Genomic DNA, 16,294 nt, shown 5'->3' with positions numbered 1-16,294 from the left:
TGGCGTCCTCATCCAATGTTGATATCGAGTAACGGTGCGATATTAGCCAAAAAATTACAAGTTTAGGATGATATTAAATTTCCACATCCTTAGTAGTGGTGTCCTCATTCAATGTTGATATAGAGTATCGGTGCGATATCAGCCAAAAAATTACAAGTTTGGGATGATATCACATTTCCACATCCTTAGTAGTGGTGTCCTCATCCAATGTTGACATCGAGTATCGATGCGATATTAGCCAAAAAATTACAGGTTTGGGATGATATAAAATATCTACATTTTAGTAGTGATGTCATCATCCAATGTTGATATCGAGTAACGGTGCGATATCAGCCAAAAAATTACAAGTTTAGGATGATTTTAAATTTCCACATCCTTAGTAGTGGTGTCCTCATCCAATGTTGATATCGAGTAACGGTGCGATAGCAGCCAAAAAATTACAAGTTTAGGATGATATCAAATTTCCACATCCTTAGGAGTGGTGTCCTCATCCAATGTTGATATCGAGTAACGGTGCGATATCAGCCAAAAAAATTACAAGTTTAGAATGATATCAAATTTCCACATCCTTAGTAGCGGTGTCCTCATTCAATGTTGATATAGAGTATCGGTGCGATATCAGCAAAAAAATTACAAGTTTGGGATGATATCAAATTTCCACATTTTAGTAGTGATGTCATCATCCAATGTTGATATTGAGTATCAGTGCGATATCAGCAAAAAAAATACAAGTTTGGGATGATATCAAATTTCCACATCCTTAATAGTGGCGTCCTCATCCAATGTTGATATCGAGTAACGGTGCGATATCAGCCAAATGATTACAAGTTTAGGATGATTTCAAATTTCCACATCCTTAGTTGTGGTGTCCTCAGTCAATGTTGATATAGAGTATCGGTGCGATATCAGCAAAAAAAATTACAAGTTTGGGAGATATAAAATTTCCACATCCTTAGTAGTGGTGTCCTCAGCCAATGTTGATATCGAGTATCGGTGCGATATCAGCCAAAAAATTTACAAGTTTGGGATGATATCACATTTCCACATCCTTAGTAGTGGTGTCCTCATTCAATGTTGATATAGAGTATCGGTGCGATATCAGCCAAAAAATTACAAGTTTAGGATGATATCAAATTTCCACATCCTTAGTAGTGGTGTCCTCATTCAATGTTGATATCGAGTAACGGTGCAATATCAGCCAAAAAATTACAAGTTTGGGATGATATCACATTTCCACATGCTTAGTAGTGGTGTCCTCATCCAATGTTGACATCGAGTATCGGTGCGATATCAGCAAAAAAATTACAAGTTTGGGGTGTTATTAAATTTCCACATCCTTAGTAGTGGTGTCATCATCTAATGTTGATATTGAGTATCGGTGCGATATCAGCAAAAAAAATTACAAGTTTGGGATGATATCAAATTTCCACATCCTTAGTAGCGGTGTCCTCATTGAATGTTGATATAGAGTATCGGTGTGATATCACCAAAAAAATAAGTTTGGGATGATATCAAATTTCCACATCCTTAGTAGTGGTGTCCTCAACCAATGTTGATATCGAGTATCGGTGCAATATCAGCAAAAAATGTACACGTTTGGGATGATATCAAATTTCCACATCCTTAGTAGTGCTGTCGTCAGCCAATGTTGATATCGAATATCAGTGCAATATCAGCAACAACAAAAACACAGGTATGGGAGGATATCAAATTTCCACATCCTTAGTAGTGGTGTCCTCATGCAATGTTGATATCAAGTATCGGTGCAATATCAGCACAAAAATTTAAAATTATGGGAGGATATCAAATTCCCACATCTTTAGTAGTGGTGTCCTCATCCAATGTTTATATCTAGTAGCGGTGCGATATAAGGAAAAAAAGGACTGCTTGTATCGCACATGATATCACACACAAGTAAACACCCCGCAGGACTGCTTGCATTGCACATGATATCACATACAAGTCAACGCGATGCAGGCCTGCTTGTATCGCACATGAAATCAAACAAGTCAATACGCCAAAGGACTGCTTATATCGCACATTATGTCACACACAAGTAAACATGCCGCAGGACTGCTTGTATCGCACATGATATCACACATGGGTTAACACGCCGCAGGACTGCTTATACCGCACATGATATCACACATGCCGAAAATTTACAAGTTTAGGATTATATCATATTTCCACATCCTTAGTAGTGGTGTCCTCATTCAATGTTGATATAGAGTATCGGTGCGATATCAGCCAAAAACATTACAAGTTTGGGATGATATCACATTTCCACATCCTTAGTAGTGGTGTCCTCATTCAATGTTGATATCGAGTAACGGTGCGATATCAGCCCAAAAAAATTACAAGTTTGGGATGATATCAAATTTCCACATCCTTAGTAGTGGTGTCCTCATTCAATGTTGATATCGAGTAACGGTGCGATATCAGCCCAAAAAAATTACAAGTTTGGGATGATATCAAATTTCCACATCCTTAGTAGTGGTGTCCTCATCCAATGTTGATATCGAGTAACGGTGCGATATCAGCCAAAAAAAATTACAAGTTTGGGATGATATCAAATTTCCACATCCTTAGTAGTGGTGTCCTCATGCAATGTTGATATCAAATATCGATGTGATCAGCAAAAAATTTACAAGTTTGGGATTGTATCATATTTCCACATTTCTTAGTAGTGGTGTCCTCATCCAATGTTAATATCGAGTAACGGTGCGATATCAGCCAAATGATTACAAGTTTAGGATGATTTCAAATTTCCACATCCTTAGTAGTGGTGTCCTCAGTCAATGTTGATATAGAGTATCGGTGCGATATCAGCAAAAAAATTACAAGTTTGGGAGATATAAAATTTCCACATCCTTAGTAGTGGTGTCCTCAGTCAATGTTGATATAGAGTATCGGTGCGATATCAGCAAAAAAATTACAAGTTTGGGATGATATCAAATTTCCACATCCTTAGTAGTGGTGTCCTCATTCAATGTTGATATCGAGTAACGGTGCGATATCAGCCCAAAAAAATTACAAGTTTGGGATGATATCAAATTTCCACATCCTTAGTAGTGGTGTCCTCATGCAATGTTGATATCAAATATCGATGTGATCAGCAAAAAATTTACAAGTTTGGGATTGTATCATATTTCCACATTTCTTAGTAGTGGTGTCCTCATCCAATGTTAATATCGAGTAACGGTGCGATATCAGCCAAATGATTACAAGTTTAGGATGATTTCAAATTTCCACATCCTTAGTAGTGGTGTCCTCAGTCAATGTTGATATAGAGTATCGGTGCGATATCAGCAAAAAAATTACAAGTTTGGGAGATATAAAATTTCCACATCCTTAGTAGTGGTGTCCTCAGCCAATGTTGATATCGAGTATCGGTGCAATATCAGCAACAACAAAAAACACAGGTATGGGAGGATATCACATTTCCACATCCTTAGTAGTGGTGTCCTCATTCAATGTTGATATAGAGTATCGGTGCGATATCAGCAAAAAAATTACAAGTTTGGGATGATATCACATTTCCACATCCTTAGTAGTGGTGTCCTCATCCAATGTTGATATCGAGTATCAGTGCGATATCAGCAAAAAAAAAATACAAGTTTGGGATGATGTCAAATTTCCACATCCTTAATAGTGGTGTCATCATCCAATGTTGATATAGAGTATCGGTGCGATATCAGCCAAAAAATTACAAGTTTAGGATGATATCAAATTTCCACATCCTTAGTAGTGGTGTCCTCATCCAATGTTGATATAGAGTATCGGTGCGATATCAGCAAAAAAATTACAAGTTTGGGATGATATCACATTTCCACATCCTTAGTAGTGGTGTCCTCATCCAATGTTGATATCGAGTAACGGTGCGATATCAGCCAAAAATGTACAAGTTTAGGATGGTATCATATTTACACATCCTTAGTAGTGGTGTCCTCATTCAATGTTGATATCGAGTATCAGTGCGATATCAGCAAAAAAAAATACAAGTTTGGGATGATATCAAATTTCCACATCCTTAGTAGTGGTGTCCTCATCCAATGTTGATATAGAGTATCGGTGCGATATCAGCAAAAAAAAAATACAAGTTTGGGATGATATCAAATTTCCACATCCTTAATAGTGGCGTCCTCATCCAATGTTGATATCGAGTAACGGTGCGATATCAGCCAAAAAATTACAAGTTTAGGATGATTTTAAATTTCCACATCCTTAGTAGTGGTGTCCTCATTCAATGTTGATATAGAGTATCGGTGCGATATCAGCCAAAAAATTACAAGTTTAGGATGATATCAAATTTCCACATCCTTAGTAGTGGTGTCCTCAGCCAATGTTGATATCGAGTATCGGTGCGATATCAGCAAAAAATTTACACGTTTGGGATGATATCAAATTTCCACATCCTTAGAAGTGGTGTCCTCATCCAATGTTGATATCGAGTATCGGTACGATATCAGCCAAAACAATTACACGTTAGGGATGATATCAAATATCCACATCCTTAGTAGTGGTGTCCTCATTCAATATTGATATAGAGTATCGGTGCGATATCAGCAAAAAAATTACAAGTTTGGGATGATATCAAATTTCCACATCCTTAGTAGTGGTGTCATCATCCAATGTTGATATCGAGTATCGGTGCGATATCAGCAAATAAAATTACAAGTTTGGGATGATATCAAATTTCCACATTCTTAGTAGTGGTGTCCTCATCCAATGTTGATATCGAGTAACGGTGCGATATCAGCCAAATAATTACAAGTTTAGGATGATATCAAATTTCCACATCCTTAGGAGTGGTGTCCTCATTCAATGTTGATATCGAGTAACGGTGCGATATCAGCCAAAAATTTACACGTTTAGGATGATATCAAATATCCACATCCTTGGTAGTGGTGTCCTCATTCAATGTTGATATCGAGTAACGGTGTGATATCAGCCAAAAAAATTACAAGTTTAGGATGATATCAAATTTCCACATCCTTAGAAGTGGTGTCCTCAGCCAATGTTGATATCGAGTATCGGTGCAATATCAGCAACAACAAAAAACACAGGTATGGGAGGATATCACATTTCCACATCCTTAGTAGTGGTGTCCTCATTCAATGTTGATATAGAGTATCGGTGCGATATCAGCAAAAAAATTACAAGTTTGGGATGATATCACATTTCCACATCCTTAGTAGTGGTGTCCTCATCCAATGTTGATATCGAGTATCAGTGCGATATCAGCAAAAAAAAAATACAAGTTTGGGATGATGTCAAATTTCCACATCCTTAATAGTGGTGTCATCATCCAATGTTGATATAGAGTATCGGTGCGATATCAGCCAAAAAATTACAAGTTTAGGATGATATCAAATTTCCACATCCTTAGTAGTGGTGTCCTCATCCAATGTTGATATAGAGTATCGGTGCGATATCAGCAAAAAAATTACAAGTTTGGGATGATATCACATTTCCACATCCTTAGTAGTGGTGTCCTCATCCAATGTTGATATCGAGTAACGGTGCGATATCAGCCAAAAATGTACAAGTTTAGGATGGTATCATATTTACACATCCTTAGTAGTGGTGTCCTCATTCAATGTTGATATCGAGTATCAGTGCAATATCAGCAAAAAAAAATACAAGTTTGGGATGATATCAAATTTCCACATCCTTAGTAGTGGTGTCCTCATTCAATGTTGATATAGAGTATCAGTGCGATATCAGCAAAAAAATTACAAGTTTAGGATGATATCAAATTTCCACATCCTTAGTAGTGGTGTACTCATCCAATGTTGATATAGAGTATCGGTGCGATATCAGCAAAAAAAAAATACAAGTTTGGGATGATATCAAATTTCCACATCCTTAAAAGTGGCGTCCTCATCCAATGTTGATATCGAGTAACGGTGCGATATCAGCCAAAAAAATTACAAGTTTAGGATGATATCAAATTTCCACATCCTTAGTAGTGGTGTCATCATCCAATGTTGATATCGAGTATCGGTGCGATATCAGCAAAAGAATTACAAGTTTAGGATGATATCATATTTACACATCATTAGTAGTGGTGTCCTCATTCAATGTTGATATAGAGTATCGGTGCGGTATCAGCCAAAAAAATTACAAGTTTGGGATGATATCACATTTCCACATCCTTAGTAGTGGTGTCCTCATTCAATGTTGATATAGACTATCGGTGCGATATCAGCAAAACAATTACAAGTTTGGGATGATATCAAATTTCCACATCCTTAGTAGTGGTGTCCTCATGCAATGTTGATATCAAGTATCGGTGTGATATCAGCAAAAAATTTACAGGTTTGGGATGATATCAAATTTCCATATCCTTAGTAGTGGTGTCCTCATCCAATGTTGATATCGAGTAACGGTGCGGTATCAGCCAAAAAAATTACAAGTTTAGGATGATATCAAATTTCCACATCCTTAGTAGTGGTGTCATCATCCAATGTTGATATCGAGTATCGGTGCGATATCAGCAAAAGAATTACAAGTTTAGGATGATATCATATTTACACATCATTAGTAGTGGTGTCCTCATTCAATGTTGATATAGAGTATCGGTGCGGTATCAGCCAAAAAAATTACAAGTTTGGGATGATATCACATTTCCACATCCTTAGTAGTGGTGTCCTCATTCAATGTTGATATTGAGTATCGGTGCGATATTAGCAAAAAATTACAAGTTTGGGATGATATAAAATATCCACATTTTAGTAGTGATGTCATCATCCAATGTTGATATTGAGTATCAGTGCGATATCAGCAAAAAAAAATACAAGTTTGGGATGATATCAAATTTCCACATCCTTAATGGTGGCGTCCTCATCCAATGTTGATATCGAGTAACGGTGCGATATTAGCCAAAAAATTACAAGTTTAGGATGATATTAAATTTCCACATCCTTAGTAGTGGTGTCCTCATCCAATGTTGATATCGAGTAACGGTGCGATATTAGCAAAAAAATTACAAGTTTGGGATGATATCAAATGTCCACATCCTTAGTAGTGGTGTCCTCATCCAATGTTGACATCGAGTATCGGTGCGATATTAGCCAAAAAATTACAGGTTTGGGATGATATCAAATATCCACATTTTAGTAGTGATGTCATCATCCAATGTTGATATCGAGTATCAGTGCGATATCAGCAAAAAAAAATACAAGTTTGGGATGATATCAAATTTCCACATTCTTAATAGTGGCGTCCTCATTCAATGTTGATATCGAGTAACGGTGCGATATCAGCCAAAAAATTACAAGTTTAGGATGATATCAAATTTCCACATCCTTAGTAGTGGTGTCCTCATTCAATGTTGGTATAGAGTATCGGTGCGATATCAGCAAAAAAATTACAAGTTTGGGATGATATCAAATATCTACATCCTTAGTAGTGGTGTCCTCATCCAATGTTGATATCGAGTATCGGTGCGATATTAGCCCAAAAATTACAAGTTTAGGATGATATCAAATTTCCACATCCTTAGTAGTGGCGTCCTCATCCAATGTTGATATCGAGTATCGGTGCGATATCAGCCAAAAAATGACAAGTTTAGGATGATATCAAATTTCCACATCCTTAGTAGTGGTGTCCTCATTCAATGTTGATATCGAGTAACGGTGCGATATCAGCCAAAAAATTACAAGTTTGGGATGATATCACATTTCCACATCCTTAGTAGTGATGTCATCACCCAATGTTGATATCGAGTATCGGTGCGATATCAGCCAAAAAATTACAGGTTTGGGATGATATAAAATATCCACATTTTAGTAGTGATGTCATCATCCAATGTTGATATCGAGTATCAGTGCGATATCACAAAAAAAATACAAGTTTGGGATGATATCAAATTTCCACATCCTTAATAGTAGCGTCCTTATCCAATGTTGATATCGAGTATCAGTGCGATATCAGCAAAAAAAATAAAAGTTTGGGATGATATCAAATTTCCACATCCTTACACACCGAAGGACTGCTTATATCGCACATGATATCACACACAAGTAAACACACTCCAGGACTGCTTGTATCGCACATGATATCACAAACAAATAAACGCACTGCGGGACTTCTTGTATCGCACATGCAAGCACATATCTGTGTATTTGTATGATATCAGGTAAATAAATGTTAGTCAATAATCAATAACTTACAAAGTTGATGTGTGTGAGAGACGTCTGGTCGTTGAGTTTCTTCTTCATCTGCTGGTAAGATTCTCCTCCCTGTGGACGACACCTTCTTTCAGGGATCTTCATGGCGGGTCTGGAGTGGACCTCCTTGAGAACTTACGCTCCACTTGTGAGAGTCCCAGGCGTGGAACCAGCCGGTGAAGGTGGGCGGTTCGAACCCCTGCTTGACGGAGACCACGGGCGTGTCCAAGTCGCGGTCGGCCGGGTGTGTCCTCAAGTACTCCCGGGCGCTGCTCCACGCCTCCTGGGTCTCGTACTGGTTGGCGGCGCTTCCCACCCACAGGAAAATCTGACAGACATGAACCTGTATCATTTTGTTGGAGAGGACTGGCTGCAACACCATCATGTTCCTGAGGGGGCAGCAGCGGGCGACTCATTACTCATTACAATAGTGGTTAAAAAAAAAAGTCACACTAAAGGTCCCGGGGACCCAAAAGGGTCTCAGTCATTAAAGTGTTAAAAATAAGTTATTATTATATTAAGATTTTTTTAAATTTTTTTTTTACTTTCAACACTTAAATATCTATTGACCAACTTAAGATCCATCCGTTGCCATACAGTTATTTATTTTTTGCCCTTTTTTCCCCCAAAGAAAACCCTGTTTTTTTAATGGCAAAAACACAAAATATGCAAAATGTTATTATATTAATATTTACCCCCCAAAATTAAATATTTAATATTAAGTAATCGGAGCCTAAAATAGGTAAATAATTCATAAAAACATTGCTTTTGACTCATTATTATTGTTTATACAATTTTTGTTTAAAAAAAAAAAAAGTCACACTAAAGGTCCCGGGGACCCAAAAGGGTCTCAGTCATTAAAGTGTTGAAAATAAGTTATTATTATATTAAGATTTTTTTTTTTTTTTTTTTTTTTTTACTTTCAACACTTAAATATCTATTGACCAACTTAAGATCCATCCCTTGTCATACAGTTGTTTATGTTTTGCCCTTTTTTCCCCAAAGAAAACCCTGTTTTTTTATGGGAAAAACACAAAATATGCAATATTTTATTATATTAATATTTACCCCCAAAAATTAAATATTTAATATGAAGTAATCGTAGCCTAAAATAGGTAAATAGTTGATAAAATTTTTGCTTTTGACTCATAATTATTGTTTGTACAATTTTGGTTTAAAAAAAAAAAGTCACACTAAACGTCCCGGGGACCCAAAAGGGTCTCAGTCATTAAAGTGTTGAAAATAGGTTATTATTATTTTTGTTTTTTTTAACTTTCAATACTTAAGTATCTATTGATCAACTTCAAATCCATCCATTGTCATAAAGTTATTTATTTTTTTATGTTTTATGCCCTTTTTCTCCCAAAGAAAACCCGGTTTTATTATGGCAAAAACACAAAATATGCAATATTTTATTATATTAATATTTACCCCCCAAAATTTAATATTTAATATGAAGTAATTGTAGCCTAAAATAGGTAAATAATTCATAAAAACATTGCTTTTGACTTATTATTAATGTTTCTACAATTTTGGTAAAAAAAATTAAAAAAAAGTCACACTAAAGTTCCCAAGCACCCAAAAGGGTCTCAGTCATTAAAGTGTTGAAAATAGGTTATTACTATTTTTATTTTTTTTTAACTTTCAATATTTAAATATCTATTAATCAACTTCAAATCCATCCATTGTCATACATTTATTTATTTTTTATGTTTATGCCCTTTTTCTCCCAATGAAAACCCTGTTTTATTATGGCAAAAACACAAAATATGCAATATTTTATTATATTAATATTTACCCCCAAAAATTAAATATTTAATATGAAGTAATCGGAGCCTAAAATAGGTAAATAATTAATAAAAACATTGCTTTTGACTCATTATTATTGTTTATACAATTTTTGTTTAAAAAAAAAAGTCACACTAAAGGTACTGGGGACCCAAAAGGGTCTCAGTCATTAAAGTGTTGAAAATAAGTTATTATTATATTAAGATTTTTTTTTAAATTTTTTTTACTTTCAACACTTAAATATCTTTTGACCAACTTAAGATCCATCCCTTGCTATACAGTTATTTATTTGTTGCCCTTTTTTCCCCCAAAGAAAACCCTGTTTTTTAATGGCAAAAACACAAAATATGTAAAATTTTATTATATTAATATTTACCCCCAAAAATTAAATATTTAATATTAAGTAATTGGAGCCTAAAATAGGTAAATAATTCATAAAAACATTGCTTTTGACTCATTATTATTGTTTCTACAATTTTTGTTTAAAAAAAAAGTCACACTAAAGGTCCCGGGGACCCAAAAGGGTCTCAGTCATTAAAGTGTTGAAAATAAGTTATTATTATATTAAGATTATTTTTTTTTAAATGTTTTAACTTTCAACACTTAAATATCTATTGACCAACTTAAGATCCATCCGTTGCCATACAGTTATTTATTTTTTGCCCTTTTTTCCCAAAAGAAAACCCTGTTTTTTTATGGCGAAAACACAAAATATGCAATATTTTATTATATTAATATTTACCCCCAAAAATTAAATATTTAATATGAAGTAATTGGAGCTTAAAATAGGTAAATAATTAATAAAAACATTGCTTTTGACTCATTATTATTAATTATACAATTTTGGTTTTAAAAAAAAAAGTCACACTAAAGGTCCCGGGGACCCAAAAGGGTCTCAGTTATTTAAGTGTTGAAAACAGGTTATTATTATTTTTGTTTTTTTTACTTTCAATACTTAAGTATCTATTGATCAACTTCAAATCCATCCATTGTCATAAAGTTATTTATTTTTTTATGTTTTATGCCCTTTTTCCCCCCAAAGAAAACCCTGTTTTTTTATGGCGAAAACACAAAATATGCAATATTTTATTATATTAATATTTACCCCCAAAAATTAAATATTTCATATGAAGTAATTGGAGCCTAAAATAGGTAAATAATTCATAAAAACATTGCTTTTGACTCATTATTATTGTTTATACAATTTTGGTTTAAAAAAAAAAAGTCACACTAAAGGTCCCGGGGACCCAAAAGGGTCTCAGTCATTAAAGTGTTGAAAATAAGTTATTATTATATTAAGATTAAAAAAAAAATTTTTTTTAACTTTCAACACTTAAATATCTTTTGACCAACTTAAGATCCATCCCTTGCTATACAGTTATTTATTTGTTGCCCTTTTTTCCCCCAAAGAAACCCCTGTTTTTTTTATGGCGAAAACACAAAATATGTAAAATTCTATTATATTAATATTCACCCCCAAAAATTAAATATTTAATATTAAATAATTGGAGCTTAAAATAGGTAAATAATTCATAAAAACATTGCTTTTGACTCATTATTATTGTTTATACAATTTTTGTTTAAAAAAAAAAAAAGTCACACTAAAGGTCCCGGGGACCCATTAAGTGTTGAAAATAAGTTATTATATTAAGATTTTTATTTTTTTATTTTTTTTTACTTTCAACACTTAAATATCTATTGACCAACTTAAGATCCATCCCTTGCCATACAGTTATTTATTTTTTGCCCTTTTTTCCCCCAAAGAAAACCCTGTTTTTTAATGGCAAAAACACAAAATATGTAAAATTTTATTATATTAATATTTACCCCCAAAAATTAAATATTTAATATTAAGTAATTGGAGCCTAAAATAGGTAAATAATTCATAAAAACATTGCTTTTGACTCATTATTATTGTTTATACAATTTTTGTTTAAAAAAAAAAAAAAAGTCACACTAAAGGTCCCGGGGACCCAAAAGGGTCTCAGTCATTAAAGTGTTGAAAATAAGTTATTATTATTATATTAAGATTTTTTTTTTTTTTTTTTTACTTTCAACACTTAAATATCTATTGACCAACTTAAGATCCATCCCTTGCCATACAGTTATTTATTTTTTGCCCTTTTTTCCCCCCAAAGAAAACCCTGTTTTTTAATGGCAAAAACACAAAATATGCAACATTTTATTATATTAATATTTACCCCCCAAAATTAAATATTTAATATTAAGTAATTGGAGCCTAAAATAGGTAAATAATTCATAAAAACATTGCTTTTGACTCATTATTATTGTTTATACAATTTTTGTTTAAAAAAAAAAAAAAGTCACACTAAAGGTCCCGGGGACCCAAAAGGGTCTCAGTCATTAAAGTGTTGAAAATAAGTTATTATTATATTAAGATTTTTTTTTTTTTTTACTTTCAACACTTAAATATCTATTGACCAACTTAAGATCCATCCCTTGCCATACAGTTATTTATTTTTTGCCCTTTTTTCCCCCAAAGAAAACCCTGTTTTTTAATGGCAAAAACACAAAATATGTAAAATTTTATTATATTAATATTTACCCCCAAAAATTAAATATTTAATATTAAGTAATTGGAGCCTAAAATAGGTAAATAATTCATAAAAACATTGCTTTTGACTCATTATTATTGTTTATACAATTTTTGTTTAAAAAAAAAAAAAAAGTCACACTAAAGGTCCCGGGGACCCAAAAGGGTCTCAGTCATTAAAGTGTTGAAAATAAGTTATTATTATATTAAGATTTTTTTAAATTTTTTTTTAAACTTTCAACACTTAAATATCTTTTGACCAACTTAAGATCCATCCCTTGCCATACAGTTATTTATTTGTTGCCCTTTTTTCCCCCAAAGAAACCCCTGTTTTTTTTATGGCGAAAACACAAAATATGTAAAATTTTATTATATTAATATTTACCCCCAAAAATTAAATATTTAATATTAAATAATTGGAGCTTAAAATAGGTAAATAATTCATAAAAACATTGCTTTTGACTCATTATTATTGTTTATACAATTTTTGTTTAAAAAAAAAAAAAGTCACACTAAAGGTCCCGGGGACCCAAAAGGGTCTCAGTCATTAAAGTGTTGAAAATAAGTTATTATTATATTAAGATTTAAAAAAAATTTTTTTTTAACTTTCAACACTTAAATATCTTTTGACCAACTTAAGATCCATCCCTTGCTTTACAGTTATTTATTTGTTGCCCTTTTTTCCCCCAAAGAAACCCCTGTTTTTTTTATGGCGAAAACACAAAATATGTAAAATTTTATTATATTAATATTTACCCCCAAAAATTAAATATTTAATATTAAATAATTGGAGCTTAAAATAGGTAAATAATTCATAAAAACATTGCTTTTGACTCATTATTATTGTTTATACAATTTTTGTTTAAAAAAAAAAAAAGTCACACTAAAGGTCCCGGGGACCCATTAAAGTGTTGAAAATAAGTTATTATATTAAGATTTTTATTTTTTTATTTTTTTTAACTTTCAACACTTAAATATCTATTGACCAACTTAAGATCCATCCCTTGCCATACAGTTATTTATTTTTTGCCCTTTTTTCCCCCAAAGAAAACCCTGTTTTTTAATGGCAAAAACACAAAATATGTAAAATTTTATTATATTAATATTTACCCCCAAAAATTAAATATTTAATATTAAGTAATTGGAGCCTAAAATAGGTAAATAATTCATAAAAACATTGCTTTTGACTCATTATTATTGTTTATACAATTTTTGTTTAAAAAAAAAAAAAAAGTCACACTAAAGGTCCCGGGGACCCAAAAGGGTCTCAGTCATTAAAGTGTTGAAAATAAGTTATTATTATATTAAGATTTTTTTTAATTTTTTTTTACTTTCAACACTTAAATATCTATTGACCAACTTAAGATCCATCCCTTGCCATACAGTTATTTATTTTTTGCCCTTTTTTCCCCCAAAGAAAACCCTGTTTTTTAATGGCAAAAACACAAAATATGCAAAATGTTATTATATTAATATTTACCCCCCACAATTAAATATTTAATATTAAGTAATCGCAGCCTAAAATAGGTAAATAATTCATAAAAACATTGCTTTTGACTCATTACTATGGTTTATACAATTTTGGTTTAAAAAAAAAAGTCACACTAAAGGTCCCGGGGACCCAAAAGGGTCTCAGTCATTAAAGTGTTGAAAATAAGTTATTATTATATTAAGATTTTTTTTTTTTTTTTTACTTTCAACACTTAAATATCTATTGACCAACTTAAGATACATCCCTTGCCATACAGTTATTTATTTTTTGCCCTTTTTTCCACAAAGAAAACCCTGTTTTTTAATGGCAAAAACACAAAATATGCAACATTTTATTATATTAATATTTACCCCCCAAAATTAAATATTTAATATTAAGTAATTGGAGCCTAAAATAGGTAAATAATTCATAAAAACATTGCTTTTGACTCATTATTATTGTTTATACAATTTTTGTTTTAAAAAAAAAAGTCACACTAAAGGTCCCGGGGACCCAAAAGGGTCTCAGTCATTAAAGTGTTGAAAATAAGTTATTATATTAAGATTTTTTTTAATTTTTTTTTACTTTCAACACTTAAATATCTATTGACCAACTTAAGATCCATCCCTTGCCATACAGTTATTTATTTTTTGCCCTTTTCCCCCAAAGAAAACCCTGTTTTTTATGGCGAAAACACAAAATATGCAATATTTTATTATATTAATATTTACCCCCCAAAATTAAATATTTAATATGAAGTAATCGGAGCCTAAAATAGGTAAATAATTCATAAAAACATTGCTTTTGACTCATTATTATTGTTTATACATTTTTTGTTTTAAAAAAAAAAGTCACACTAAAGGTCCCGGGGACCCAAAAGGGTCTCAGTCATTAAAGTGTTGAAAATAAGTTATTATTATATTAAGATTTTTTTTACTTTTTTTTTTACTTTCAACACTTAAATATCTATTGACCAACTTAAGATCCATCCCTTGCCATACAGTTATTTATTTTTTGCCCTTTTTCCCCCCAAAGAAAACCCTGTTTTTTAATGGCAAAAACACAAAATATGCAAAATGTTATTATATTAATATTTACCCCCAAAATTAAATATTTAATATTAAGTAATCGGAGCCTAAAATAGGTAAATAATTCATAAAAACATTGCTTTTGACTCATTATTATTGTTTATACAATTTTGTTTTTTTTAAAAAAGTCACACTAAAGGTCCCGGGGACCCAAAAGGGTCTCAGTCATTAAAGTGTTGAAAATAAGTTATTATTATTTTAAGATTTTTTTAAATTTTTTTTTACTTTCAACACTTAAATATCTATTGACCAACTTAAGATCCATCCCTTGCCATACAGTTATTTATTTTTTGCCCTTTTCCCCCAAAGAAAACCCTGTTTTTTATGGCGAAAACACAAAATATGCAATATTTTATTATATTAATATTTACCCCCCAAAATTAAATATTTAATATGAAGTAATCGGAGCCTAAAATAGGTAAATAATTCATAAAAACATTGCTTTTGACTCATTATTATTGTTTATACATTTTTTGTTTTAAAAAAAAAAGTCACACTAAAGGTCCCGGGGACCCAAAAGGGTCTCAGTCATTAAAGTGTTGAAAATAAGTTATTATTATATTAAGATTTTTTTTACTTTTTTTTTTTACTTTCAACACTTAAATATCTATTGACCAAGACCAACTTAAGATCCATCCCTTGCCATACAGTTATTTATTTTTTGCCCTTTTTCCCCCCAAAGAAAACCCTGTTTTTAATGGCAAAAACACAAAATATGCAAAATGTTATTATATTAATATTTACCCCCAAAATTAAATATTTAATATTAAGTAATCGGAGCCTAAAATAGGTAAATAATTCATAAAAACATTGCTTTTGACTCATTATTATTGTTTATACAATTTTGTTTTTTTTTAAAAAGTCACACTAAAGGTCCCGGGGACCCAAAAGGGTCTCAGTCATTAAAGTGTTGAAAATAAGTTATTATATTAAGATTTTTTTTTTTTTTTTTTTACTTTCAACACTTAAATATCTATTGACCAACTTAAGATCCATCCCTTGCCATACAGTTATTTATTTTTTGCCCTTTTCCCCCAAAGAAAACCCTGTTTTTTATGGCGAAAACACAAAATATGCAATATTTTATTATATTAATATTTACCCCCCAAAATTAAATATTTAATATGAAGTAATCGGAGCCTAAAATAGGTAAATAATTCATAAAAACATTGCTTTTGACTCATTATTATTGTTTATACATTTTTTGTTTTAAAAAAAA

The 16,294-nt window shown here is 31.9% G+C and overlaps 1 protein-coding gene across 1 annotated transcript in view; it reads right to left on the bottom strand.

Moving 5' to 3' along the window:
• The window catches only part of vill (villin-like), a 59,461-nt gene that overhangs the window by 734 nt on the left and 42,433 nt on the right, over nucleotides 1-16,294 (bottom strand). Inside the window, exons 17-18 of the mRNA XM_061964695.1 lie at nucleotides 8,314-8,502; nucleotides 8,178-8,246 (exon numbers count right to left, since the gene is read on the bottom strand). Coding sequence (XP_061820679.1) covers nucleotides 8,178-8,246; nucleotides 8,314-8,502 — 258 coding nt within the window. The remainder of the gene's footprint in view (nucleotides 1-8,177; nucleotides 8,247-8,313; nucleotides 8,503-16,294) is intronic.

Source organism: Nerophis lumbriciformis, linkage group LG07 (assembly GCF_033978685.3).
Source record: "Nerophis lumbriciformis linkage group LG07, RoL_Nlum_v2.1, whole genome shotgun sequence".
Lineage (NCBI taxonomy): Eukaryota > Metazoa > Chordata > Actinopteri > Syngnathiformes > Syngnathidae > Nerophis > Nerophis lumbriciformis.
Note: the sequence above shows the minus strand (reverse complement) of the source record. Positions and strands in the feature narration are given on the sequence as shown.